Source organism: Balaenoptera physalus (assembly GCF_965194825.1).
Source record: "Balaenoptera physalus genome assembly, chromosome: 16".
Classification (NCBI taxonomy): domain Eukaryota; kingdom Metazoa; phylum Chordata; class Mammalia; order Artiodactyla; family Balaenopteridae; genus Balaenoptera; species Balaenoptera physalus.
This window is the reverse complement of record NC_138898.1, coordinates 796115-824114: the sequence shown is the minus strand read 5'-3', so window position 1 is coordinate 824114 and position 28000 is coordinate 796115. Positions and strand designations below refer to the sequence as shown.

The 28000-nt window shown below is 63.2% G+C and overlaps 1 protein-coding gene across 2 annotated transcripts; it reads left to right on the top strand.

Moving 5' to 3' along the window:
- Nucleotides 1-5: 5 nt before the first annotated feature.
- COL20A1 (collagen type XX alpha 1 chain) lies at nucleotides 6-27698 on the top strand. Of its 2 annotated transcripts, XM_082430767.1 has the most exons (37): nucleotides 6-104; nucleotides 1137-1228; nucleotides 3216-3323; nucleotides 7965-8108; nucleotides 8369-8536; nucleotides 8809-8931; nucleotides 9899-10057; nucleotides 10395-10514; nucleotides 11082-11246; nucleotides 11675-12061; nucleotides 12244-12413; nucleotides 12656-12785; nucleotides 13563-13708; nucleotides 13794-13917; nucleotides 14077-14216; nucleotides 14692-14821; nucleotides 14983-15125; nucleotides 15278-15410; nucleotides 15718-15860; nucleotides 16066-16195; nucleotides 17234-17272; nucleotides 17919-18057; nucleotides 19286-19428; nucleotides 19605-19714; nucleotides 20161-20319; nucleotides 20409-20486; nucleotides 21025-21111; nucleotides 21813-21866; nucleotides 23588-23683; nucleotides 23854-23907; nucleotides 24033-24086; nucleotides 24383-24436; nucleotides 25264-25335; nucleotides 25744-25779; nucleotides 25885-25951; nucleotides 26141-26287; nucleotides 27528-27698. In XM_082430767.1, the coding sequence occupies exons 2-37, from the start codon at nucleotides 1147-1149 to the stop codon at nucleotides 27551-27553; spliced, it is 4260 nt and encodes a 1419-aa protein (XP_082286893.1). In that variant the 5' UTR covers nucleotides 6-104; nucleotides 1137-1146; the 3' UTR covers nucleotides 27554-27698. The 2 variants fall into 2 exon arrangements, with proteins under 2 accessions (XP_082286893.1, XP_082286894.1); XM_082430768.1 differs by lacking the exon at nucleotides 21813-21866.
- Nucleotides 27699-28000: the final 302 nt, after the last annotated feature.

Genomic DNA, 28000 nt, shown 5'->3' with positions numbered 1-28000 from the left:
GGAGGAAAGGGGCCTCATAAGCCACAGCCTCCCTGTGGATGCAGCAGGACCAGGGTAGGTGGCAGCGCGCGGGACAGAGGGACGCTGCGCTGGGACGGGAGCAGGTTGGTGACTCGCCTCAGGGCCAGGTGGACAGGGAGGGGCCACCAGGGGATGCACCCAGGTCTGTGATCTGAGGATGACTTTGCCCTTCCAGAGAGATCGGGGGTGGGGAGCTGAGCTCCTTGCGGGGGTGGGCGCAGCAGGACCGGATGCACAGTGTTGGGCTGGGGAGGGGGCCTGGCCCCCCAGGGTCACGGGGGGAGGAGGGCAGGCGCGGCGGAGGAGTCCTGTTCACAGCCTTGAATTCTGTGGGGAGGGGAGGGGCCTGGCTTGGGACCTGGGGTGCCCGGATAACCTGTGCATCGTCCTCTAGCCCATCTGCAGCCCCGAGGACCCCCTTGAGCTCCACTGCCCTGGGTGTGTCTGGGCCGGGGGTGGCCGGAGGCCTGAGATCCTGCACTGCGTTCCCCTCTGCTCTGTCAGCAGAGGCCCAGAGGCAGCTGCCCAGGACCCAACCCCACCTTTGGGGCTCCCCCCACCTCACTGAGAGGCCAGCTCTGGAGCCAGGGGTGCTGGTTGTCCTGGGTGGCCGGTCCTCAGCCAGGACACGCCCCTCCTGGGGCCAGCAGGGGGAGCGGCACAGCTGGGGTCCCGCTCCAGAAGGGGTCCCGGTCCCAGCTCTGATGCCGCTTAGGGCTGTGGGCAGGGCCGCCCCCCACCTGGCCTTGGTTTCCTCCCCAGACCCCTTGGCCCTGACAGTGGCCACCCCAGGCTGGTCTAATGACAAGTGAGTGACCAGAGCAGCGGCCAGGCCCCGAGCTGGCCTAGCTGGCCTGTGGAGAATGTCCCGAGGGCGGGATGCAGAGGGTGCAGGTGGGCAGACGGAGGGCAGCTGACCTCCTGATCCAGGAAGCTCCCCCAGGCCTGTGGGACGCTGGCCCCTGGGGACAGGAGGGCAAGTGGCTGGAGGCCTCCGGGTATGGGCTCAGCCCCAGGCCTACACAGGCGCGGACAAAGAAGCTCTGACTTCGAGGTCAGGAGGGGACAGAGGGACAGACGGACAGATGGCTGAGTGGCCTCTCCTCCTCCCGCAGGCCACGCACCATGAGCGTCCGTGTGTGCCCCCACCTCGGGGTCGGCCTCTGGCTGTGGCTGGGTGTCACCCTGGGACTCGGCCAGGGACAAGGTGAGGACACGGGTGTGGGCTTCCTGTGGCCCCTGCCTGCCCCCCACCCCAGGCCATACCTGCCCAGGGCACAGGTCCCCCGAGGGACCAGCCTCCCTCTGGCCCTGAGCCCCCAGCAGCCGCTGTTCTGGGGGGACAGGTGCTAAGGGGGCAGAGACGGGAAGAGGGGACAGCTTTGCCCACTGTGTCGCCCTCAGCTGTGGCTTGACCTTGCGGTCTTTCCATTTATTTGGGCTTTTTTTGTCTTCCGGTTGTGTTTTTTTTTTTAACAGTTATTAACACACTGGGTGTGCATTTAATTCCCTCTTATATTAATGGTTTTTTCCATCATTCCCCAGACGTCTTTTCAATGTGAAAATTTCAAACAGCAGAATCTAGAGTAAAAAGTGATACCCCCGCCCCCCAGGAGAGCCCAAGATGCTGCCTCCAGCAGGTCCCTGCTCATTTAAGCTCCTTTAAGGCACACGTCACATCAGCCCCCTGCCCCCTGCGGTAGCACCTTGGGCGGCTACACCCCATCCAGTGAGGGGACGCTTCCGCTCCCTACTGGACGTTCATGGTGTGTCCCTTTCAGGGTAACGCTGGTCGCTGTATCCTTTGTAACACCCCAAACCCGTAGGGGAGGGCTGCGTAGACGGACCCTGGGAGGTGGTGTCCGCGTCCCAGGGGCCGCTCCGGTCACCCCCGCCGGCCACATCCCTGGCGTGCACCCGGCTCCCACGGGTGATGAAGGGGCAGGAGACCGCCGAGGCCTGGCCTCGTGGGGGGCGGCAGGGGCGCATCGTGCGGCCACCCAGCCCGGAGCCCCGGCTCTGTTAAGCGCCTTCTTACTGGTGGTGCATCTTCCTGGTTCTACTTTTCCACGCAGGTGGTCAGGGACCTCTGTCCCTGGGGCTCTGACAGGATCACCCTGAGGGGGCCAAGTCGCTAAGGGACCCCCACAGACACTTGAGTCCAGACAGCACGAGGTCCCCGCAGGCTCTGGGTAGACGGGGGAGGGCTGGGGTGGGGCGGGGCCCCACATCCACGCTGCCCTTTCCCGAGGGTGGCCCCGTGGGGGGTGCCCCTGGGTGGGTGCTGGCTCCCAGGCGCCCCACCAAGGCCCTGACCTGCAGACTCAGAAGGCAGCTGGGCATGGCCCCCAACATGCCAGGGGTGCAGGGAGACAGAGGCTCTTCATGAGCTGGGCTTCCTGCTCACGAGGGGCTTTTCAAAGCCCCCGCTCCTGAGACATTCCTGCCTTTCAGCCCAGGCTCCAGGGATCAGCGGGGCCCATCCGGCGACCCGGCTCAGCTGCTCCCCGCTCTTAAGCGATCATTGTGTCTGCCGTGGGCTCCCCCCAGCCCTGCCCTTCCCCTGTGCCCCAGCACTGAGGGGGGTGGCCAGAAGAAGCCCATCTCTGTCCCCACTTTCCAAAAATAGTCGCCTCCGCCAACGAGCTCCCGGAAGCTCGGAGGTCAGGCTGTGCCTGAGGGCTGAGGCCTCCGCTACCCCGTCCTCCTCCCAGGATGGCCAGGCCCACCCCTGGGCACCCCGCATCCAGGGCACCCCACCCTCATGGGCTGTGTGAACCTGGTGGTGACCTTGGGGCCTGCAGCTGCGCAGCTGCGTCTCCCGCTGCGGGGACTCGGCGGGGACATCCGGGCGGGCGGGCAGCTGCTGTGCTGGCTCAGTGCCTGCGTCTCCGGTGGGGCAGTTATGGCCACTCCGGGAGGCTGGCCTCACTCCACAGGGGCGAGGGCCTCCCTGGACAGAAGTCTGCCCTCCCGGGAGCTGCCAGGCGGCCCCGGCGCCTCAGACCCCCAGGGACCCGGTCCTCCTTCAGCCCCGGGTGGGGCCTCTTCTCGAGCTCCCCCAGGTGGGACTGGGCCCCCTCTGACCCTTAATGGGGCTCCAGCCTCCTCGGACCCTGAGGACGGGGCCCCCACAGCTGGTTGGGGCGGTTGCCAAGGGGCAGTCCTGACCACCCGTCCTGCCTTCCCAGCAGGCGGCCGCCTGAGGCTGGCGGTGCTGCCTGAGGACCGGCTGCAGATGAAGTGGAGGGAGTCGGAGGGGAGCAGCCTCGGCTACCTGGTGCAGGTGAAGCCCAGGGCAGGTAGGGGCCCGCGCCTCCCCTCTGCGCGCACTGACGGTGACCACGGTCAGCATGGCGGTCGCTGTGCCCGGCTCCTCGCGACTCTGCCTCCCTCCTCCCCGTCTGCCCCGCTGACACGGGGAAGCTGTGGCAGGAGAGCAGGGCCCCTGAAGTCCCCACCGCGGTATCCCGCGCCTGGCACACGCAGAAGGCGCTCAGTCACTTGGAAGAAACAAGGACCCTCCTCAAGCTTAGCGCTCTTAGCGCTCTGCCAGTGCCCAGCGCCAGGGCAGACTCACGGTATCAGAGCGCGTCTCACAGGAGGGCGGGCGGCAGAGGCGCCTGGCAACCCAACACAAACCTCCAGATGGGATGAGGGCTGCAAGTGTTAAAGCCTTTCAAAAGTTGAGGTTTGACACGCAGACGAGCCCACAATCGTGGGTGCGTGATTGCAGAATTGGTACATGCATGATGCAAAGGCAAACCGGCGCTCACTCCCAGGGTGAGGAGAGGCCCCTCCCGGTCTCCACCCCCTCTGCTCCCAAGAAGAACCCCCTTGTTGACTTGGCTGTGGTTTTCTAGTATTTCAACTAAGCCAAATTTATTTACCTTATTTTTCACATCTTTTTTATCTTTGCTGATTTTGTGTGCGTCTACTTATCCCATTAGTTACTGAGAGAAGTATTTTAAATTCCCCACCATGACTATACATGCGTCTTTCTGTGGTTTCTCACTAATCTTTGTTTTATACATTGAGGTTTTGATATTAGGTGCATACAAATTCAGAATTATCATATCTTCCTAGTAGATTGAACCTTTTTCATTATGAACTATTCTCATTATCTCTGTGGTTGCAGTCTTTCCTTATAGTCTCCTTTTTGTGAGATCAGTATTGGTCCGCCAGGAAGCGTTTGCACTGAAAACCTTTTCCCATTCATTTACTCAATTTTTCTTTAGCCTTTCATTTTAGATGCATCTTCTAAGAAGCATAGAATTTGTATTGTTTTTATGTTACAATCTTTGTCTTCTAATTGAAACGTTTTTCCACTTACATTTCATGAAGTTACTGATATATTTGGGTTTAAATCTACTATCTTCCTACTTGTTTTCTTTTTGTTACACTATAATTTTTTCCTCTCCTTTCTTGTCTTTTTGTGGAACTGAATTTTTATGGAAAATTTAAAACACATGCAAAAGAAGAGAGCGTGATGTAATGAAGCCTCATGTTCCCAGAATTTAGCTTCAACAATTATCAACATACAGCCACTATTGTTCCATGTCTCTCTCTCCAACCCCTTCCTTATAGTGTATTATCATAAAGCAAATCTCAGATGTTATATAATTCTGTCTATAAATATTTCAGTATGTTTCTGTAAAAGGAAGGACCAAAAAATAACTCTGGTACCACTGGCATGCCTAAAAAGTAAAAATATTTCAGAACCATCAGTAAATAATTTGTTGTGTTAAAAACCTTCCAGCTTGCCTGACAAACATCTTTTGCAGTTGACTTCTTTGCACTGGGGTCCCAACAGAGTCCTGACACTGTGCTCTCCCCACGTCTCAGGTCATGTTCCAGCCAGAACAGTTTCCTCTCCCCTCCTTTCCCTTGACACTTATTTGTTGAAGAAAGAAGATCGTTTGTCCGCCAGAACTTCCAACATTCTTTGTTCTGCTGATGGCATCCCCGTGGTGCCACTTTTATTGCTCCCCTACCCCCGTCTGTCCTGAAGATTGACAGGTCCCAGAGGTTTGGTCAGATTGAGGTTTGATTATCTTTTGTTGACAACAATCCTGTATAAGTGGTTCTGTGTCACTCCTGCTGCACCACAGCTGGAGGTCCACGGTGTCTAGGGTGTCTTTTATGTGTGTGAAGTTAAGATTGATGGGTAGGTGGGGGAGGATTGAACACTGTTTATCATCCCATATCCCCCTCTGCTTAGTAGTTACGTATCCCTTTACTCCTGCAGTGATCGCCCAGAGACCACCGTGCCATCCATAACTTATCAACGTGTAGCATCCGTGACGGCTACGTTACCTTTCCCCACACTGCAGCAGCACAACTACATTGATCCCTTTTTCATGCATGTTGATTCTATATCCATATTAAATCTCATAAAGCATTTTCATTTGCGTAGTGTATAAATTCGACATGAATTTGGACCAGCTCACGTGTTTACCCTTTCATTGTTCTCTTTTCCTTCCAGCATGTCTGGGGTTATTTTTCTCCTGCCTGAAAATGTTTCCTTTAGTAAGAGTCTGCTGGTTACACATTCTATGTTTTGGGGGGTTTTGTTTGTTTGTCTGAAAATGTCTTTATTCCACCTTCATTCTTGAGGGATATTATTGCTGGGTATAGAATTTCAAGTTGGAACTTTCCTTCAGCACTTTGAAGACTCCTTTGAATGTCTCTCGGTTTCTGTTGTTTTTCTTGAGAATTCAGTTATCAACCCAGTTGCTGCCGTAATGTCTTTTTCTTTTTCCTGGCTGCTTTTAAGACTTTTTCCTCTGTTTGGATTCTCAGCACATTTAATCTGATGTTTGTGGGTGTGGGTCTCTTTTCTCCTGCTTCAGATTCATAGGACTTCTCAAATCGGTGCCTACTGTTTTACAGTTTCGGGAAGTTCTTTAGCTGTATCTCCTCAAACATTGCTTGTGCCCCATTCTCTCTCTGTATCTATGCCTTTTACTCTTCTATATTTTCAATCCCTTTATCTCTCCGTGCTTAACTTTGTGTTTTTTATTCTGACTGATCGTCCACCATTTATCTCTTCATTTTTGTGTAACAACCTGTTAGGTCATTCTTTGAATTTCTAACATCATGTTTTGTGGTTTTCTTTTTTTTTTTTAATTAAATTTATTTATTTACTCATTCTTGGCTGCGTTGGGTCTTCGTTGCTGTGCACAGGCTTTCTCTAGTTGCGGCCAGCGGGGGCTACTCTTTGTTGTGGTAGGCAGGCTTCTCAATGCGTTGGCTTCTCTTGTTGCAGAGCACGGGCTCTAGGTGCACGGGCTTCAGTAGTTGTGGCACGCAGACTCAGTAGTTGTGGCTCATGGGCTCTAGAGTGCAGACTCAGTAGTTGTGACACACAGGCTTAGTTGCTCCACGGCATGTGGCATCTTCCCAGACCAGGGCTCGAACCCGTGTCCTCTGCGTTGGCAGGCAGATTCTTAACCACTGCGCCACCAGGGGAGTCCCTGTGTTTCTCCATTTGGAAATTTCCGTTCGGTTTTTGCATTCAAGAATTCCTTTTTTTATTTTTTTATGGTTTGATGTCTGAATTCATAGGCTCGTCTTTTAAATTTTCAAACTAGTTAGCATAGTTATTTTAAAGTCTCATGACTCCATTATCTGGGAAATCTGTGGCTCTCCTTCTGTTGTCTAATGTTTCTCTTAACATTCAATCACATTGTCCTGCTCCTTCGCATATCCGGTTATTTTTTACTGCATACCACACGTTGTGACAACTTATAGAAATAATTTATGGCCTTTGATAACATTGCCTTCCTTCAGAAACAATTTATGCTTGTTTCTGACAGATAGAGATGTGAACTAGCAGTTTGGGGTCATCTTCACTCCATTTTAGAAGTTAAGATTATTTGAAGTTGGGCTTCAGTCCTTTCAAGAGCCAGTCTATCTTCATGAACCCTTGCTCCTGGGTGGAGCTCTTCAGGGTCTCAACCCAAAGCATGGGGGGGGGGGTCACAAGGACTCACTTCCTCAAAGGGCCTGCCTGTACATCCCTCCCCTGTGCAGGCGGACCCAGGAACCCAACAGACCTGGGTTTAAATCCTGGTTCTACCACTGAGTAACTGTGTGACTCGGTTTTCCCATCTACAAAATGGGGGGATGGTTTTGTGAAAATTATGCAGCTTGAGTCATACGAAGCACCAACACCCTCGCCCTCCCGGCCTGTCCCACCTCCCCACATGGGGCTGGACCCAGGCTGGGGGCCGTCCGCCCCGCAAGACGATGGACGATGGGGCGGGCGGGCGGGTCCATCCTCCGTTATCCCCTTTCTAGCACCTGAGACCCAAGAACCGCCAGGTGCTTCCTGACCTCTGACTGCAGTCTCTCCAGTCGGTTCCACGACTGCCTCCCCTGAGAGATTGGCAGTGTCCCCTTTGGAATCATTTCTTTTTTTTAGTCAGACTCACAGAGTCACAGTGGGACGTGTTTGCAGGTTCGCTGTTGTGCGCCGTCCAGCCCCCTGCGCACGGGCGGGTGGGGCCTCTCTCTGTGTGCAGCCCCCATCTTCACACCTTCATGCGGTCCCCAGGGCTGTTGTGCTGGGCATCTGGAGGGTTTATGGGTCCTCCCTCTGGGGAGGATAAGTCCTTCTGGGGAAGCTTTGTAAAGGCATGTTATTTTGCCGCCACAGAGATACATTCTTTCTCCATCTGTTACCCAGGAGTGCAGGCCCCTCCCATCAGGTCCTGGAGAGAGCAACGAAGACCTCTCCCCTTCTTCCCTCCCCAGCCCCAAGGGGAGGAGCTGTGGCAGGGGGAGGAGGAGGCGCCTGCAGGACTTTGCCACTCCGTGACCTACCTGCAGGCGCACGCAGGGCACAGTGGGCACAGCACACCTGCACGCACAGGGGCACACATGCGTGCACACGTCATCCACCTCGGCGGGCTCGACAGCTCTCCCCACCCCCACCCCAGGGGACCTGGAGCAGGAGGTGATGCTGACCACCAAGACCCCCGAGGCCACGGTGGGGGGCCTGAGCCCCTCCAAAGGCTACACCCTGCAGATCTTCGCGCTCACGGGCTCAGGGAATGTCCTGCTGGCTCGGAGGGAGTTTGTGAGTAAGTCCCTCCGGGGGTGCATGTGTGCAGAGGAGGCCGGAGCGGAGCCCTGGCAGCCCCTCGACTGGGAGCCCCAGGCCTGGGTTTCAGTCCTGGCAGCCGCCCGGGAGCCTTGCTTGTACCTGATGCCCCTGCCTGCCTCCCAGGAGGCTGGGGCCCCGTGGAGCCTGGACGTACCCTCGCGGGGAGGGTTTGTGTGCAGCCCCAGGCCTCTCTCCCCTCCCTGGGTGGTCCTGACAGCCCCTCGCGTCTCTCTGCAGTCAAAGATCTGAAGAGTAACTCTGTGAACAGGAGCAGCCGGAGGCCACCGGGGGCGGCCCTGGAGCCTACCCCCTCCCGCGTGGGGAGCCCAGGCCTCGAGCCCCCCGTGGCCTCGGCCCCAAGCCAAGACCTGCCCACGCGTGGTGGTGGGTCCAAGCCGGGGGACAGTAAGTGCCTGGGAGGAGGAGCGGTCTTCAGCTTCCCGCGGTTCCTCTCTGTGCGGCCAGGAAGTGCTTCCTCCATCTGACCTCACGCTCTCTAGCTTCGCTCAGGCTTGGCTGCCACGCTCCTGGGTTCACTAAACCCCCTGGGGCAGGTCATCTGCCGGGGGTGTCCTTGGGGCCCCAGTGCCTGGTCCCACCACCCTGAGCCCTCTCAGGAGTCCCCCAGCCTGAGTGTGGCTGGTGAGAGGTGACACAGCTGTGACCTCCCCCCCCAGGAGTACCTGGTGAGGAGCAGCCCCCACCCAGGCGCCCTGAGGGGGAAACCCCTGCTCAGCGCACCCCAGACCTGGAAGGGCAGAACCACGCCAGGACCTCGGCTGCAGGGAGACGGAAGCCAGGTAAGACGGCCAGGGTGCCAGCCTCTGCAGGCCAGCGGGATGGGACCACAGCGCCGCATTTCCCACGAGGCCCTGCAGGCAGGGCTGTGCCTCCCCCATCAGACCCGAGATGTCTCTGATTTTGTTTCTCCCATCAGACTTGGAATGGAAGAAAGTACCTCCTTCCTTAGCCTCACGTGGGGTCCTGGGGTCCGGGTCCCCTGCTGTCTCCCAGTGGACTTGGGGTCTCACAAGATGGTCTCCCCAACAATGCAGGGCCTTGAGGCCAGGGCCTGCCTCCCTCATTGCGGGGGGTGGGTGGTCTCACCACACCTACCCTGCCCGGGAGCCTCAGGTGGGGTCTGGCCCTGGCTCTGGGGCTTGGCCTGGAGGCACTGTCTGTGCAAAACTCAGGGAGCCCCAGATCGAGGGGTGTGGCTTTGTCTCCAAAGAGCTCTTGGTTCCTTAGGACAAGCGCCCTCACCAAACGGTGAGGCCTCAGCCCGGAGCTGGCAGCATGGGCCGCTGCCTGGAGCTGTCTGTGGTGCTGACCCACCGACCCCGGTTGGCACCCCGTTGGGCAGCCTCTGCCCGCTGGGCCCGGGTGTCGTGTCGGCCGGACGAGGAAGGTGGAACCCCCCCTTCCCCCGCCATAGACAATCGCACAGTGACCAGCACTGCCAAGGCCGATGGAGGGCAGAGGTGCCAGAGCGGCTGGATGTCCTATGAAGCCTCTGGGGGGGCTCGGAGGGCCTGGGATGATGGGCTGAGGTTCAAGTGGGGATTTCTAAGTCTGGGGAGGCCCTAGTGCCTGTCCCCCAACACTCGGCTGCCCACCTCGTTTGAGGCCAGAGTCCTGTCGCACCTCACCCTCTACCTGCCCCAGGGGAGGAGATCTGGGGGCTGCAGCAGCCTCCGGGGCAGTTCAGGGTCCTGCAGCAGCAGCGGGCCTCGCCCAGCACCTCGCGTCCCTCCCCTCCTTCCCCAGCCAGACCCCAGTTCCGCTGCACGTCCCCCACACCCGTGGACATGATCTTCCTGGTGGACGGGTCCTGGAGTATTGGTCACAGTCACTTCCAGCAGGTCAAAGACTTCCTGGCCAGCATCATTGAGCCCTTTGAAATCGGGCCAGACAAAGTCCAAGTAGGTGGGTCCCAGCCCTGCCCTGCGCCCCACCCGGGGTGGTCCTCACAATTCCTGCCAGCCCCCAGCACAGGCGATGCTTGGAAAAGGGAGCGGGAATTGGAGAAGGAGACGCGCAGCCTCTGGGAACTAAGGCTAAGTTCCCACCTGGCCAGGCAGGGTTGGGGTCCCCACCTGCCCTGGAGGGACAGCCGGCTCCTGGGGGCACGCTGTGTGGAAAGCGAGGCTTTGCAAATGTGCCTCCCCGGTGACCCGGGCGAGGCTGTGTGTGTCCTGCCCGCCTGCTGTGTGCCCACCCCTCCCAGCCTGACTCAGTACAGCGGGGACCCCTCCCCTTCCAGGCCTGACTCAGTACAGCGGGGACCCCCAGACCGAGTGGGACCTGAATGCCTTCGGCACCAAGGAGGAGGTGCTGGCCGCCGTGCGTGGCCTCCGCTACAGAGGGGGAAACACGTTCACAGGTCTGCCTGGCCCCGGCCCCACCCTCGGGGTCCATTCAGGTCTGGTCCCGAGGTCGGCCTCCCTCGCACCCTCCCAGATTTGGGAACGTGTGTTCTGAACCACGCCTGAGAGCTGTGTATTCACGCCTTTGCAAAGGACAGGTCCACCTCGTTCATCCACAGTGAACGTGGTGTGTTGGGCAGTCCTGCTGAAACCGAGACTCCGCTGGTCGGTAGAGGCCCCTGGGAGGGCCCACCAGTGGCTTGGGGGGCCCCTGCCAGCAGCAGCCCCCCTCAGGGGGTCTCCCCCGGCAGACCCCTCCCCCCACCGCAATTCCCCTCCCTGGTTCCCGTCCTGGGGCCTCGCTGCTCTTGAGCAGGCGGCAGGGTGTGGGGTGCCGGTCCCTGGGTCTCTGGGTGCCTTTGAGGGAAGGAGAGAGGGCATCCCTGCCCTCCGGGCCCCCGCAGCCTGAAGGGGCCAGGACCGGCCTGGTGGGCAAAGCAGGGGGCCAGCGGCTGGCGGAGCCATCGCGAGCGGGCAGGGAGGGCGCTTGGAGCTGCCAGCACTTTATTCTCACCGCGCCCAAGGCCTGGCCCTGACCCACGTGCTGGAGCAGAACCTGAAGCCCGTGGCGGGTCTCCGTCCGGAGGCGGCCAAGCTGGTGATCCTGGTGACGGACGGCAAGTCCCAGGACGATGCCCGCACTGCTGGCCGCATGCTGAAGGGTCTGGGCGTCGACGTCTTTGCCGTGGGTGAGCAGCCCCCGGGCTCTCAGGGGCAATCCTCACAGCGGGTGGCTCCCACGCCCCCCGCACCGCCCCCCGGGCTGCAGGTCTTGTGGCCTCTGAGCCCAGCCCGCTGTCTGCGAGTGGGGAGGACAAGTCCCTGCTCAAGGCAGCCACGTGAGCCGGCGTGGGCGGCACGGCCGCTCTCTAATGAAGTGTCTGTAGACGCCTCCGTGCCCCCTCCTGTCTGCACGGGCCCTGTGCATGGCCCGGAGGCCTTGCTCTGCTCCCTTAACTGGCCAGTCATTAACTCTGTCCCTTGGGAAGGAAACTCCAGACTTGGGGGCAGGGATTCCTGGAAGCAGAGGCCGTCCTCGGTGCCTGACCCCAGCCCCAGGGTGTGCAGGACGCCGAGGAAAGCACACTGACCTCCCTCCTGGCCCCAAACCCCACAGAGACCCAGGCAGGCAGGGCACAGCCTGAGAGGGACCTTCGGGTGTCTAGCCCCACCTTCACACCAGCCCGTCTCTCGCGGGGGCCCGGCCGGGTGACCCCGTTCTGGGGCCTGTGGAGTCGTGGGTCTGTGGCTTGGGAAGGAGCCTCTGCCGGCCGGATGCCTGGCAGGGGCCCAGCAGTCCCGGCTGCACGACGGGCAGCTCACCCCCACCCCACGGCAGGCGTGAAGGACGCCGATGGCGCTGAGCTGAGGCTGCTGGCATCCCCGCCTCTGGACGTCACCGTCCCCAGCGTGCAGGACTTCCCGCGGCTCGGCCCACTGGCCAGCCTGCTCAGCCGCCTCGTCTGCCAGAAGGTCCAGGGCGGGCGCCTGCGCGGGGGCCCAGGTGAGCGAGCAGGGCGTGGCACGAGGGCAGCGGCACCCGTGCTTGGCCGCAGCCCCACCAGGGCCCGCCCACGCGGTTCTCGGGGCTCTGAGGATACCTGGGGAAGCCCTGTCCTTCCCGGAAGTGGCCCCCAGGGGCGCAGGCAGAGCCACCGTCGCCAGCCGCCCCCTCCCGTCCCACAGTTACACCGGCCGCAGCCGCTCCGGCCCTGGACCCCCTTTCCGCTCCCACCGGCCTGGTCCTGAGCCGAGTGACCTCCTCCAGCATCCACCTGTCCTGGACCCCGGCCCCGCGGCCACCCCTCAAGTACCTGATCGTGTTGCGGCCTTCTAAGGGCGGCGCCCCCAGGGAGGTGAGAGGGCCCCCCCCCCCCCACGCAGGCAGGGCTGGAGTCGGGCCCACACGTGACAAAGCCAACGTGGAGGAAGAAGAGTGGCAGGGGCGGGGGGCTACCAAACCGCAGCCCCTTGCCCCTGCAGGTGGCCCAGACCTGGCCAGGGACGCAGCCGCACAGGGAGCGAGGGCCAACCCAGCCCTCCCCAGCCCGCGCCCCTGCCCCCCGCCCCGCCCACTCTGTCTCGGCTCCTGTTCCAGGTGGCGGTGGAGGCACCCACCTCGTCGGCAGAGCTGCACAACCTGACCTCCAGCACGGAGTACCTGGTCTCCGTGTTCCCCGTCCACAAGGCCGGCGTCGGTGAGGGCCTGCGGGGCCTGGTGACCACAGGTGGGCGAGGCGGGACCCGGGCTCAGGGTTGTACGGGCTGCCCCCACCTGCAGCCTCCCCTCGGAGCCTGGCACCGGAGCAGTCTTAACCCGGGTGGGGTACACCCCCGGCGTGTGACCGAGGCCAAGTCACTGGGCCTCTCTGGCCCTCAGTGTCCTCTTCTGAGCACAAGTGATGTCATTTGTGTCATCACCCCGGTCTTGGCTGGGACCCCTAACTGTTGCTGCCCACGCTCTTCGTGGAGCCCCCGCCCCGTGCAGCCTGCAGGCCCCCAGGGACTGCGTGAGCCGCCCCCCAGCAGGTTTATTGAGATACACCCTACGACTCACCCATTTACAGTGTACAAGTCAGTGGTTTCCGTTAGTCCCAGCATCGCACACCCACCCCTTAGCAGTCACCCCCAGTCCTCCCCTTCCCCACGGCCCCTGCCGACCCCTAATCTGCTTTCCGTCTCTGGGGTTTGCCATTCCTGGACCCTCCATGTAAATGGGACCACACAGCATGTGGCCCTCTTAACCCGGAGGCCACAGACCTCCCACCCTCAGGGCAAGTGGCCTTAAGTGAAACCCGCAGGGTGGCCCAGGGCGAAGTCGGGACAGGGACTTCAGTTGTCTGCCCCCCCCGCCCCTCCGGGTTGGTCTTCCCCGCTCTGTGTCTCCGTCCAGACACGCCTGGCCTGCGCTTCCTGAGACCCTTTGTCCCACTGGTGGATGGGTCTGAATTCTGCCTGTGCTGCGTTTCTAAAGCCCCCCTCACGCCCGCCCCCGTCTCCCCCAGCGCCCCTGCCCCCGCCCCAGGCGCTGACCGTGGCCGCAGTGATGCCCAGAGCCATCCGCCTCACCTGGCAGCCCTCGGCAGGGGCCACCCAGTACCTGGTGCAGTGCTCGCCCGCCTCCCCCAGGGGCGAGGAGGAGGGGAGAGAGGTGCGGGGCAGAGGGGGAGGGGAGGCGGAGGAGCCAGTCTGGGGCGGGGGGAGCACAGGCAGGGGCCAGCGTGAGCGTCCCGCAGGTGCGGGTGGGGCAGCCGGAGGTGCTGCTGGACAGGCTGGCCCCAGGCAGGGATTACGAGGTGTGGGTGCGGAGCCTGCGAGGGGCAGAGACCAGCGAGGCCCAGAGCATCCGCGCCAGGACCTGTGAGTGCCCCGCCCCCAGGCTACTGCCCACCCCGGCTCCCCACAACTCCCACGGGTGGGGGAGCCCAACCCCATCCGGTAGCCCCACCAGCCCTGGCCATCGCCCGCCGTTCCCCCATACATGTGGGGCGGTCCCTGAGGCTTTGGTGTGCCCTGCAGCCGCCCCGGCCCCCCCCAGACACCTGAGCTTCTCGGACGTGAGCCACGACTCGGCCCGAGTGTCCTGGGAGGGCACCGCGAGGCCGGTGCGCCTGTTCAGGGTCAGCTACGTCTCGAGCAAGAGCGGCCACGCGGGACAGGTGAGGCCAGGCCCTGCCCGGGGCCCGATGTCCCGGGCTGTCCAGGGGCATGAGTTGTCCACGGGGACCCAGTGCCCTCAGCCTCCCCCAGTGGGCACCCTGCGTTCAGGGTCGGTGGGTGTGGCCGGGTCTCCCCAGGCACAGCCTCAGCCAGTACCGGGGGAGTGGAGGGCACCTGACACCATCCCGGCCCTTGTGGGCCCCTGGGGGCGGCAGACGTGAAGCAAAGAATCATACAAACCCTCGTGCGTGACAGCTGTGACGGGCTGTGCTGGAGGCGCATGGCGTCACGAGAGGCGAAAACGCCAGCTTGTTGGGCAGGCTGGTGGGCAAGACCCCACCCCAGTGCCGCGGATCCTGCACCCCGTCCGCATCTCCCCAGTCTGGGGGTGGTCACGGGGCAGGCCTGGGTCTCCCTCTGGTGGGGGCTGCCCCCTCCCCAGCTGCCCGTGTCCCCACCACCACCCGCCTGCAGACGGAGGCTCCTGGGAACGCCACCTCGGCCACTCTGGGCCCCCTCTCCTCCTCCACCACCTACACGGTCCGCGTCACCTGCCTCTACCCTGGGGGCAGCTCCTCCACACTGACTGGCCGCCTGACCACACGTGAGTGTCCCCAGGCTGCTTCCCTCAGCTCCCCTGGACAGTTCAGATCAACACAGCTGCTTGGTGTCTGCTCTGTGCAGGTGTGACAGTGGGCCCTGCGGGCACTGTGTGTAAAGACTTGGGGCCCCTCTGCCACCCCAGCCTCAGTCTCCCTCTTCCAGGGAAAGTCCCCAGCCCGAGCCAGCTGTCGGTGACAGAGCTGCCTGGGGACGAAGTCCAGCTGGAGTGGGTGGCCGCAGTGGCGTCCGGTGTGCTTGTCTACCAGATCACGTGGACGCCCCTGGGAGAGGGGAAGGCCCATAAGGTGTGGGGGGAGAGGACCTTCCCCACCCCAGTTCCCGGGGTTCAGACCCCCATGCTGCACCCTGGGGACATCGGCCTGCATGTGGCCCAGGCCGGGCCCCAACGTGTGGACACAGCTTCACGAGGTGGACACCCGGTCCCTCCTCTCCACAGATCTCCGTCCCGGGGAACCTGGGCACAGCTGTCCTGCCCGGCGTGGGGAGGCACTCGGAGTATGAGATCACCATCCTGGCCTACTACAGGGACGGGGCCCGCAGTGACCCCGTGTCCCTCCGCTACACCCCCCGTAGGTGACCCCTGCTCTGCTCCAGACCCCCCGATCTGTGGGCCCCCGACAGGCAGTCCCTCGAGTCCCTGACCCTGCAGCTGGACCACTTGGGTCCTGAGCCGTCCAGGCAGGCATCCCTGGGATGGCCGAGAGTCCAAGTCACCTGGTGTGACACAGTGCCCAAGACGGTCCTGGAGCTGGCCTGGTGGCCCTGTCTTGGCCGAGGCCACTGGGCAGCATGGCGGGGCCGTGGAGTGGCAGACGTGGTGCAGAGTGGGGGGCGTGCTGCCATCTGAGGCCCCCCCGCCCCTTGATCCCCCCGCAGTCAGCTGGAGCCCACCCTCCAACCTGGCCCTGGCCTCGGAGTCGCCCAACAGCCTGCGGGTCAGCTGGACGCCCCCGAGTGGCCACGTCCTCCACTACCAGCTCTCCTACGCACTGGCCTCAGGCTCGGGACCCGAGAAGTCGGTGGGTCTCCCTGGAGCCGGGAAGCCATCACCCCTCGTGGGCCCCCAGGTCCTGGGCCTTGGGAGAGACACGTCCCACCCTGCCTGTTAAGGGGGCCACTCTTCCATGGCAGGACCCACAGGGAGCTGAGATGCCCAAATGAGCAAAGACGCTCAGGTGACCATCTCCCCGCCCACCCCCACCCCCACCCCCACCCCCGCCCCAGATCTCCATTCCAGGACCCAGAAGCCATGTGACTCTCCCTGACCTGCTGGCGGCCACCAAGTACCGGGTCCTGGTCTCAGCCGTCTACGGAGCAGGGAAGAGTGTGGCAGTGTCTGCCACGGGCCGGACGGGTGAGTGGGCACTAAGACCCCCAGGCCCCAGCAGACCCCAGCCGGGCCCAGGACCCTGGCAGGTCCCCAGGAGCCAGGACGTGTGGGCCCTGTCACTCCCGGATGCACCCGGCACTGCAGAGCTTAGCGGAAGGAGATCGGGTCTTCACGCAAGACTTTCCTCGGTGTAGAATGCCAACCGCTACCCCAAGGGTTAAGGCCACTGCAGTCCAGCTGAACGCGTGCAGGCTGACGCGGAGGGGATCGCGGCTGTGGCCCGGCCTGCAGGTGCCCACGGCTGGGGAGCGGCCGGTGTTCTCCTGGATCTGCGTCTGGGAGGCGCAGGGCAGACGTCCAGCCTGCAGGAGCAGGAAGCCGGACGCAGACCACAGACGGGGCGGCTGCAGCGGAGCCCAGGGCCCACGCCGGGCTGGCCCCACCCTCGGGGTAGCGGTTGTCCCTGGGGTCCCACCACCTGCCGGCCAGGACCCGGCTGAGAGGAGTCTTTTGTTTTGTTTTGCTGCTTTTCTTGGACAATCAGATGCTCGGAGTAGAAGGCCCTCAGAGGCCAGTTAGCCGACCGCCCCAGCTTCCCTCTGTGTCCCCTCCATGGGGTTGCCTGCTTTTGGCTTGAATACCTCTGGGGACGGGGGCCTCACTACCTGAGGCTCAGCACCCTTCCTGTTTTTTGAGGGGGGAGCCGCTTCCCGCCCTGAGGGTCCCAGTTTCTGCACGCGCTCGCCCGTGAGCGCTCCCGCGCGCCCACGTAGTGCCTGGCAGTGGGGCAGGCCTGCACAGCTGGGTCCCAGGATGGCGGTGCCCTGGGCACGTCCTCACACCCGGGCATCTCCCTGGCCCTGCCGCCTGGGGCACATCACCTCTCGGGTGCAGCCCCCAGCGGGAGCACCCAGCCGGGCGCTGTCTTCCTTGGGGTGGAACCTGAGGCAGCAGGACGCTGTCCCTGTCCCATCCCCGTCCCTGAGGCGTGGGGACCACAGGGCATGGTGTCCGGCCATGAGGGGCCCCTCCCCACTGACCCTGACCGCTGTCACCTCTCAGCAGCCTGCCCGGCCCTCCACCCGGATGGCTCCCTCCCAGGTAGGTCCCCCCACCCTGTGTGGCGGCTGCTTCCCACCAGCCCCTAGCCGCCCCTCCTCCTCTGGGTCCTTGTCGCGGGGGTGGTGGCCTGGGACTGGGGTCAGGCAATGCTGGAGGCCCGGGTCCCGTGTGGCCTCCGTGAGCCTCTGCTGACCAGGAACTGGGCGGGCGAGGGGCTGAGCCAGGGTGCCTGGCATCTCATCTTTACTGCTGTGGGTCTGAGACAGCCAGAGGGAAGGCTGACACGTGGGCCCCCATGGTCAGGGAGATCTGCCAGGTCGGGGCGGTGGGGTCAGGCTGCAGGCGGGGGCCCAGCTTGGGGCTGGGTCTCCCGCGGGATGTCCAGCGAGCTGCTCAGCCCCAGCTGCAGGGCTGGCGAGTGGGGATGGGGCTGGGATGGGCGGGGGTCCGGGCACTGAGGGTCGCAGGGAGGCGAGGGCTGTGGGCAACAGAAGGGGCGGGACGGTGCTGCTTGCGTGTCCTTCCCCAGGTCAGGATGGAGGGAAGGGGGAGGAACAGGCCCCTGAAGGCCTGCGTCTCCCTCCCTGCCTCTGCTGCCTCCTCTCACCCGACACCTGGTTTTCTTCTCTGCCTCCTGCCCCCCACCTCCCCTCCCGTCTCTGTCCCTCGCACCCCACCTCCCCAGGCTTTGACCTGATGGCAGCCTTCGGGCTGGTGGAGAAGGAATACGCCTCTATCCGTGGCGTGGCCATGGAGCCCTCGGCCTTTGGTCCCACCAGGACCTTCACGCTCTTCAAGGATGCTCAGCTGACCCGCCGGGCCAGGTCGGGGCGGCGTGGGCCTGGGAGAAGGAGGGCACCCTGGGGGGGTCGTGGGAGGGGGAGTCCCCCAGGCCCAGCAGCTCCACCCCCGAGCCAGCCAGGGAGACTCCCGGGGGGACGTGGGCTCCGGGAATCCGAGTTCCACAGATTAATAAATCTCTTGTGGGCGGAATGAGGCCACAGTTGGGGGGGGGGGTCCTTCTCCCCATGTGGCCCAGGGATTGACCAAACTTGCAGACTTCTGGGCGGGGGCCACCAAATTTGTCTCCCTGAGTACTCCTGCCTCCTTTGTGCTTTAATTTGATTCTGCAAATATCCGGGGTTTGTAAGAAACCACTGCTTTGTGACTCACCACGATCAAGGCTTGTGATGACCTCCGAGGTCTAATAGTCACCCCACTTCGTATATGGAGGTGTCTTCAATCACTCATTGGAAATTCCACATGCACAGCGTAATTTTTCTTAAGTTAAAATGTTTTACATTGCAAAGGTAAATCACGTGCTTTATAATAGAAATTTGAGAAATACAAAATGCAACCCTGGGGCTGCTAAGAGTGGAAGGGGCTCCTTCCTGGGTCAGGAAGGCTCCCCAGGAGGTGGCAGAGAGTAGGAGAGAATGGGAGAGGGGAGGGCACTCAGGAAAAGGAGCAGCACATGCCAAGGCCCTGGGGTTGGTTTGCTTAAAGAATTGCAGCAACGAGGCTGGGCTGTGTCTTCCAGGCCCTTGGTTATCCCAAGAGCAAAGGAAGGGCAAATAGGGAGGCTGCAGGCCATTAGGAGCAATTTTATTGGGTGACTCAAGACCCTGTTCCCTGCCCCTCCCCACCGCTGAGCACCAGGGTGGGCATGGCACCAGCACAGACCCCAGCTGCCCACCCAGTCGGAGCAGCTCCCGAGGGCAGAGCTGCCTCTGGGCTTGTGGGCTCCTGGCCCAGGAGACAGGCTCAGAGACTTTGCTGGGAGCCCTCGACCTGCACCCTCCCCACCCACGCAGAGACCCCGAAGAGCGATCATCTTGGACACTGGCCGTGGTCCCTGCTGGGCCTTGGTGGGGCTGTTCCCACTGAAACCTGACAGGCCCGGGAGGGGAGTTCTGCCCCTGACACTCCCTGCGTTACTCACGGGGAAGCCGAGGCAGGAGAGGCCCAGCCTGGCCCCGAGGACCCCGCTCTGCGGTCCCGGGGGTCCGGCCTCCTCTCAGGCCTGCGGTCGCTCCTCCTGTGTCCCCACAGCGATGTCCACCCGGCCAGCGTCCCCCCGGAACACACAGTCGTCTTCCTCCTGCGCCTGCTCCCCGAGACGCCCCGCGAGGCCTTCGTGCTGTGGCAGGTGGCGGCCGAGGACTTGCAGCCCGTCCTGGGGGTCCTGCTGGACGGTCAGTTGGAGGGGAGCGGTGGGCCCAGGTCGCTCCTCAAAGGCAGGGGCCACTGACGCAGCACGGCCTCTGAGGCTTTGCACACCCATCACGGCCCCCACTCTGCCGTTCCACTCCGGGTGGGTGCTCCCGCCTCTCGCCTGGGGGTCTCACGTGCTCCTTGCCCTGCCCCCCAGCCAGCAGAAAGTCGTTGACCTACTTCAACCGTGACCCCAGGGCCACCTTGCAGGAGGTCACCTTCGACCTGCCCGCAGTGAGGAGGATATTCTTTGGGAGCTTCCACAAGGTCCTGGAAGGTCCTGGAAGGACCAGAGCATGTGCCTCCCTGCCTAAGACCCTCCTGGCTCCCAAGTTCTGGGACAGACCCCCCACGGGGCTCTGCAGGACACAGGCTGCCCACCCCCCGTCACCGTGGCTCCCCCTCTGCTCCTGTGGTCCCCTCTACCCTGGACGTCCTTACCTTAATTTGGGTCAAAGAGCATCCAGCCCTTTTTCCTGCGTCCCGCAAGTGCCTGGGAGGGGCTGCGCGGGATGTCATTTGGTCCATTTCACAGAAGGGAAACTGAGGCCCCGAGGGGGGGGGGTCTCACGAGACTTGGGGTGGAGTCAGGATCCTGACCCCAGGCCCCAGGGGATGGTCACCTGCCCCTCCCCGCTCTGGCCCTGGCCTGTGGGCATGGAAGGGAGCCCTTCTTGGCCCGGCGCTGCGGGAGACCTCCTGGTGTCTCCCAGGTGCACGTAGCCGTGGGCCGCTCCAAGGTCAGGCTCTACGTGGACTGCCGGAAGGTGGCCGAGAAGCCCATTGGGGAGGCCGGCAGCCTGCCCACCACCGGCTTCGTCACGCTGGGGAGACTGGCCAAGGCCCGGGGCCCCCGGAGCAGCTCAGCCTCGGTGAGCCAGACAACCCGGGGCTGGCGGACCCCCTCCCGCCCCCTGACCCACCTGCGCCCAGCCGACCCTGCCCCTCCCCCCACCTGCAGTTCCAGCTCCAGATGCTACAGATTGTGTGCAGTGACTCCTGGGCAGAGGAGGACAGGTGCTGCGAGCTCCCGGCTTCGGTAGGCGGGCAAGTGCCCACTGAGGGCAAAAGAGTCTGAGGGTAGACTGGCCATCCAGGTCATTGCCGCTCTGGGAGAAATCCAGACAGCCTTCCTGGAGGAGGTGGCCCCTGGGGCTAGAGCCGGAGCTCAGGGCGGCTGGATGTGTGTCCTGGAGGCCCTGAGGCAAGGCAGGCTGGAGCAGGCCTAGAAGCCCCCAGCCCCAGGGGTGGCTGCTTCCATGTACTCAGGGCCACTGCCCTTTTCTGTGGACACAGTTGTGGGCAGGGGTCCTCACCAACTCCCCTGGGTGCCCACAGTGGGCTTGGCCATGCTGGCGGCCTGCAAGGGAGTGAGAGAGGGAGTCCTGTTGGGGGCTTGTGCCAGGCAGCTGGGGGGGTGGGCACCCAGGACCAGGTCCTCCCCCCTCCACCCCAGCCTCCCAGGGGTGGGTTTGGAGGCTCCCTGGACCCTGGTGTCCGTGGATACCCTGAGCTCTAGGGTCGAACAAGAACTGAGGAAAGGGTCCATTTAATGGTGGGGGTCTCCTTTCTCCCAGAAGGATGGAGAGACCTGCCCTGCCTTCCCTTCTGCCTGTGCATGTTCCTCGCAGACCCCTGGGCCCCCGGGCCCCCAAGGACCTCCTGTGAGTCCAGCAGCTCCTCCCTGGTGTGACCAGGGACTCCTGGCAACATCTTGCTGCCAGTGGTGATAAGGGTGGCCCCCCCCCCATGCCCCAGCAGCCGTCCCTAGGCCCACCACACAGATGGGATAGACTTCACGAGTGTCCTGGCCGCCTCGTCCACCCCTCGGCCCACGAGTCCCCTCCTGCAAGCCCCTTCCTCCCGATGGCCGCCCTCTCCCGAGCAGGCCCCTCTCTGGTGTCGGGGCCACACTTCCCCGCTGGGGTGGGGGTCCGGGCCCAGCAGTCTGCAGCGCCGCGCTGGTCCCTGGCCACAAGTCGCAGCCACGCAGACAGCCTCTGTCCTGGGCGCTCTGGGCTGTAGGGTAGCCCTGAGGGGCCTTTCCCCAGGCCTCCAAGGAGGCGGCTCCAGGCCTGGGCCCTGCTGTGGGGCAGGTCCAGACCCTCTGGCAGCCTGAGGCTACAGGACCCGTTCTAGCTGGTGGTCCACAGACCTCACCAGGGAGGGGCCAGGGCTGGAAACCAGACCCGCCTGGGCCCGTGAACGCGGTAACCAGTTGGCTGTGGGAGGGTAGGGTGGGCCAGGACGCCCTCGCCCCCGGAGCCCCTTCTTCTTCTCCCCCTGAAGGTGGGGACTGGAGTCCAGGGCACTGCTGGGCTGGCCAGTGTGCAGCCCGGCCTCAGCCTTGCTTGTGCCTCTGCAGGGCCACCCCGGGAGGGATGGAGTCCCAGGAGAGCAGGGCTTCCCAGGGCCCAGGGTGAGTTGTGAGGCGTCCTGGGGGGGTGGGTGCAGGACTGAGCCCCCCGCAGCCCAACCCCAGGCGGGAGCAGGGCCCCCCAACCGGGCTGCGGTGCCCTCTCCATGGGGCCCCAGACTGGGGACCATGTGATGGGCGTTCTTGGGCGTCTGGCCAGGACGTGTGTCCTCGGCCCTCAAGTGCGTTTCTCTCACCAGTGGCTCCACCGGCTTTGAAAGTTGCTGGTATTTTCTTGTTGGACGCATGGCCTCCAGCCCCAGCTCCACTGGCTTATCTCTTCTTCTTCGCTCGTGGGGCTCTAGGTTTAACGGAAACACCTGTGCCCTGAGTTGTGACTAGTTTACCCTGTTGTTGTCTTTTGACCTGGTTTTCCATACGTGTCTCCAGGCAGATTTTAGAATCACCTTTGTCTAGTTGACTGCATGGGTCTATCTCTACGGCCCCTGACTTTTGCACCGTGTTTAAAGGCCTCCCTCAGTCTGAGAGGGCCCACCTGCTCACGGTCCCTCCTAGTGCTTCTAGCGCCTTCCGACACAGAACGTGCTTCCTCCTGCCTCCCCAGACCACTGCCCTGCCGGTCCTCCCACGTGTTGGGTAGCCGGCCCCCGCCAACTTCAGATGCAGCCTAACCACATCACGACTTTCCACGGACTCCAGGGTCCAAACGGCTGCCTCAGACACGGATCCTGGTGTCCAGCTCCACCATCAGGTTCCCCAGATCCTCTGTCCTCTCTGTGTATGATTTTTGTGCCCCATTTATTATTCAGTTATCTTATTTGCAATAGTTTTTTTATTTTCAGATGGTTTTCTTGGAATTTCCTGGTTTAAATTTACATCACCTGTGAAAAATCACTTCACTGACTGATTTTTATTACACTCGTTTATTTTTATTTTTCTCATTTATTTGTCTGGTATGGTGACACTCCAGAGTTTGTCAAAGAACCGCGGTGATAGAAGATGTCCTCATCTTGACTTCACAGAAATGCTTCTAGTGTTTGCCGGTTGAGTGGGGGGCTGGCCTGGGAGCTGAGACAGATACATTTTGCCACCTGCTAGTCAAATCCTACCCTTATTTTATTAGGAGATTTTAAACATCAAGAATGGGCGTTAAATAAGATTTAGTGCCTCATCAGCTGCTGTGGACGCAAACAAATCATTTTTCTTCTTGACGCTATTGGTTTGGTGAATGATTTAATCTCTCCCAAATTCTGAACTACTCCTGTTCCCGTTAAAAGCCGGCGTGGTCACCGAGCGCTCACTGCCCATTTAATGGGCTGCAGGCTTCCGTGCGCTCAGGTTTTATTCAGGATTTTCGCATTGATATTCACAAATGGGAATGCCTGTGGTTTTCTTTATAGAGTTTGGTGCATTAATATGCATGACTCACATGATTATTTGAAAGCAGGTCTTTTTTTTTTTAAACTGCAAATCAAGCAGTTTAAATGGCGTTAGTGTCATCTGTCCCTTAGAGGTTTGGTAGAATGTTCTGGTGTCTGGGGTTCAGAGCTCTGTGCTGGCCCGTCCAGAGCCGGCCCAGCTCCTGGCTATACAGTGGGGTCATAGCAGGACCCCTCCCTCCCAGAGTGCTCTGCGAGGGTGAAGATGCCTGTGATGGGCCTGGGTCTGGAGACCATGGGCCGGTGGGAGGGCGGGATTGAAGGAGGGGCCGCAGGAGGGGCCGCATGTCTTCTCAGCCCCACCACACACACCCCTGTCTCCAGGGAGAGCCCGGGCCACCCGGACAGATGGGACCCGAGGGTCCTGGAGGTCAGCAGGGGTCACCAGGCACCCAGGGCCGAGCCATTCAGGGACCCGTGGTAGGTGTTGCCTACCCCCCAACACCCACCCCCTGCCCCTCTCCCCTTGCCCTCCCTCCCTCCCATCCCCCGGCCCCTCTCCCCTCACACTCCCTCCCACCACCCCCCGCCCACCCCCACCCCCAGCCCCTCTCCCCTCACCCTCCCGCCCATCCATCTTCCACCTCCAGGGTCCACCAGGGGTCAAAGGAGAGAAGGGGGATCATGGACACCCCGGCTTGCAGGTAGTGGGTCAGACCACACTCAGAGCACAAGTTCTGTGTGCTCGGGACGGGGGTCTGGGGACAGGGCCTCCCCCTCCGGGTCGGACCTTGGCCCAGCCTGGCTGGCTGCCTCTGTTCTATTCCAGGGCCACCCCGGCCTCCAGGGCACCCCTGGGAAGGTTGGCGTCCAGGGACCAAAGGTAGGAAAGGAGCCTGGCCGGGAGGGTCTGGAGATGGAGGCTGTGGTGGGGCTTCCTTCTCTGCCCCACACCCACCTCCCCCACATCCTGCCCCCGCCGGGGCCTGGCCGGTGGGAGGGGAGCGCCAGCCCACACAGACTGGGGCATGAGTGGCCACTGCCCGGGGCGGGGGCAGGCCCTGGGATGGACCAGCCTCAGCCCGGCACAAGCACGTACCCCCCACAGCGGTGGGTTTTGGGGGTCACTGTGGGAGGGGCACCTGCCTCTGCCCCGCCCACCCCTTCCTTTGCCCTCAGGGAATGAGAGGCCTGGAGGGGACTGCTGGCCTGCCCGGACCCCCTGGCCCTCGGGTGCGTATCGCCTCCTGCGTGAGCCCCCAACACCACTCACCCCCCCCAGGCCTCCCCAGGTTTCTTGGGGCTGAGCTGAACAGTGACGGGGGAGGCTGGGGCCTTCTGGGTGGCGGCGGCGCTGGGCTGGGCCCATGAGAGCCCTGATCCCAGGAGCGCAGCAGCCGCGGCCCCCCGCCCCCTCCCCGCTCCCCGCTCCCCGCTCCCCGCACCGGGCAGGTTGGTAGGAAACGCCGCCATTCCACACGGCAGGAAGGTGCCTGGGCTCCCGGGTGGGCCTGGCGGCGGGATGTGGTCAGGCCCCCTTCTCCCTCTCCGCCTGCAGAAACCCTCACCCCGGGGCCCAGGCCGCCCTGCTGGAGGGCTGGGGGCACCGCCGCTCACTCGGAAGCACCTTCCCTCCCAGCCTGGTGTTCCCGGAGGTCAGAGCGGAGCTCAGGGGCTGGGAGCTGCTCTGAGTGGGGGGTCCGAGGCCGGCAGCCCAGACCCGGCCAGGATCTCCCGGGGGTCGGCCTCGCTGGGTTCCTGGAAGGCCGAACTGCCCCTCCTGCAAGAGGCCCCCCCGGGGGGCCCGTCCTGCGGTCACACCTGGACCACTGGGACACGGGCGGGGACGTTTTAGTGCAGAACTAGCGCCAACGGGCGGGGCGTGCGGGGGGGCTGCCTGGGCGCGGGGTGGGTAGGAGGCACAGCCTGCAGGAGGCTGGGGACAAGCTAAGGGGTCCCCTTAGCTTGTCTTAGCTTGCTCTTGGTCCAGGGCAGGCGGGACCGGAGGGAGGGGCCACCGCAGGAGAGCTGCAGCCAAACCAGAACCCCCGCCTTTGCAGGGCTTCCAGGGCACGGCGGGGGCCAGAGGCAGCAGCGGGGAGCGAGGACCTCCAGGGGCTGTGGGGCCCACGGTAAGCCCCTCCCTACCCAGCCCGCCCGCCCGACAGCAAGGGGGGGTCACATGTGTGCAGACTTGTCCCCGCTGACCGCTCGGGGTGCCCTGCGACTGGCACGTTTGTAGAGCAAGTCTGGCACAAAGCTCGCAGCAGAGAGAGCCCAGGCTGCCCCCTGCCCGGCCCAACACAGACAAGGTGGGGGGCAGGTGAGGGGACGAGGGCTCTGGGGGCCGGGGAGGGGCAGACCTGGGCCTGCAGGCTGGGTGGGGCCCGGGGGCAGGGAAGCTCCCTCTCGCAGCGGGAGAGGTGGGTCCTTGTCCTCTGGGGACCCCTGGGATGAGTCCTGCACGAAGCTTTCGGTTGGGGGGCGCGGTGGGCGGGCGGCCACGGCGTCCAGATGCTCCTCCTTTTCCTCCCGCTCAGGGGCTGCCGGGGCCCAAGGGGGAGCGAGGAGAGAAGGTGAGTGAGGGGAGTCTGGGGTCCGGGCCGTTCCTGGGGAAGCACAGGGAGGCACTGACTCGCGCTGCTCGATCCGCTGGCCACGTGGCCCGTCCTCCCTTGCAGGGCGAGCCACAGTCCTTGGCCACCATCTACCGGCTCGTGGGCCAGGCCTGCGAGTCCGCCATCCAGAGTGAGTGGCCCAGCCTCCTGTGAGGACCCCAGAGCCTCCGTCTTCACCCAGGAGGGAAGGGACGCCCGGGGCCCGGTCATTAGCGAACCCAGCCTTGCGGCCCTTCTCCCGGGCCACGTGCCTCGGAGCAAGACAGGGAGCAAGGGACGGTCTCCCTGCCCTGCCCCCTCTGACCGTCCTCCCCCACAGCGCACGTGTTGAGGCTCCACGCCTGCACCCACGAGAACACCCGGCCCCCCATGCCCATCTTGGAGGCCCCCAGGGCCTTCGGCACGCGCAGCGAGGCCCGGCTCCCTGGAGAAGGGGGGCACGGTGGCCCCCGCCCTGAGGACAGAGGTACTGGCCCCCGTGGGGAAGGGTCTCCCCCAGTCCTGGGGCTGGTGGCTCTGTGTGGCCCTCCTCCCCCAGGTGATGGGTGGGGAGACAGGCCCCCTGAACCCACACAGAACTGGGGCTGCCTGGCTGCCTGGGGCCCTCGAAACAGCCCCTTCCCCAACCTCCCAGCAAGCCTGAGCTTAGGGCCCCCTCCCCACCCTCTGGTCCCCTCCCTCCCATCCCTGATCCGTCCCCCTCTCCTTGGCTGCCGCAGCGGGAGGCTTGGTCCAGTGACCTTGCTGTAATGAGTCCATCCACCTGACTGGGGCTGCGGCAGTGTTCACAGCTCAGATGCTGAGATGGATGGAGAAGTTGATGAGGGGAGATGGAGCTCGTGGCCTCGATGGGGAGGAAGGAGACGGGTGGGGGTGGGATGTGGCGGCTGGGAGGACAGTTCTGCGCCGAGGGCGGGGGCCGGGACGGGGATGGGCGGGGAAGGGATCCCCCCGACTGCAGCCACCACAGTCCCCCAGACATTGCCTTTGCCGTAAGTGCCCCCCGTTTGTACCTGCCGTCCAAAGCTGGCAGGCGCTGTCGTGATGCCCACCCCAGCCCCCTCCCCCGTCCCCACCGCACACTAAACCCCAGCCTCTGAGACAACGATCAGTGCCTGTTTGAGGTCAGGGACCCCCGACCCTAAGCTTTCAGCCTCAACCTGAAGGCTGGACCCGCTGCCCCCAGGACCCACCTTCCCCAGGTCAGCATAGGACCCTCACGAAAGGAAAGCACTGCCACCTCCACCCTTAGTCTGGCACATCCCTCCTTCCCCTCGGCTGAGCCTGGAGCCCTCAGTCAGACAGGCAGCCTGGGCCGCAGGGAGGAGCGGTGGGGGGCTGGGAGCAGCGGGGAAAGTCGTGCAGGTGCCAGAGAAGCAACTGGGGTGGGCGCAGTGGGGCGTGGGGGGGGCCTCGGGGGAGCCAGCAGGACTGAGGTGGGTGTGGGAGACCGAAGCTGGCCCAGTGGGAACCCAGGGAGGCCCTGATGGGGGTCAGCACCACAGTGGACACCTGGCCAGGCTGGCTGACCGGGTCAGGGGCCCAAGGGGGCGGCGCCCTGAGGAGCGGGTTTGCGCAGACGGCTCAGGGTCCAGCCGGGACCCGGGGGCTTGGTCCACGCGGCCGCGCAGGCTGGGCGTTGCTTCCCGACGGGTGTCAGCTGTCCACCGCCTCCCCCAGACCCGCCCACCCTTTCCTCCCGCCAGGACGGCCCCCCTGCTGCCCCGAGTGAGCCCGAACGTCCCCCTACCGGATCCCGGACACCGAGCGCAGCTGGAGAAGAGGGTCTGGAGGTGGAAGGAGAGGAGGCAGAGGCCGGGCTTGGGAACCTTTCCTCTGTGCGCTTCCTGTTCAGATAAACCACGTGTACTTGTCAAGGGAGGTGCTGCTCATTGGCGGGGCCCCACGTCCGCCAATCCGCCACATCCATCTGGGGGTGGAGTCCCAGATTCCCCACCCCCGTCTCTCGGAGAGGAGCCGCCATCCATCCTCGGCCTCAAGGACCCCCCACCATGGTCTCCCTGTTACCCTGGGGCTCGCCCCCGCTTCCTGTGAGGCCACTGCAGCCCCCAGGCCCCGGTGCCCCCGGCCGGCCCCTCCAGAGCTCAGGCCCCGCTCAGGGGGTCTCAGCCTCGGCTGCACTCTGAGTCCGCGGGGTGGGGGTGGGCTTGGAGAACGC

Bases quoted from the DNA above. Each gene is read 5' to 3' on its own strand.
- COL20A1 (XM_082430767.1), top strand. From the start codon at position 1,147: ATGAGCGTCCGTGTGTGCCCCCACCTCGGGGTCGGCCTCTGGCTGTGG. The intron at 15,861-16,065 runs GTGGGTCTCCCT...CCCCCGCCCCAG, and splicing joins GCTCGGGACCCGAGAAGTCG to ATCTCCATTCCAGGACCCAG. The intron at 21,112-21,812 runs GTGAGTCCAGCA...GTGCCTCTGCAG, and splicing joins CGGGCCCCCAAGGACCTCCT to GGCCACCCCGGGAGGGATGG.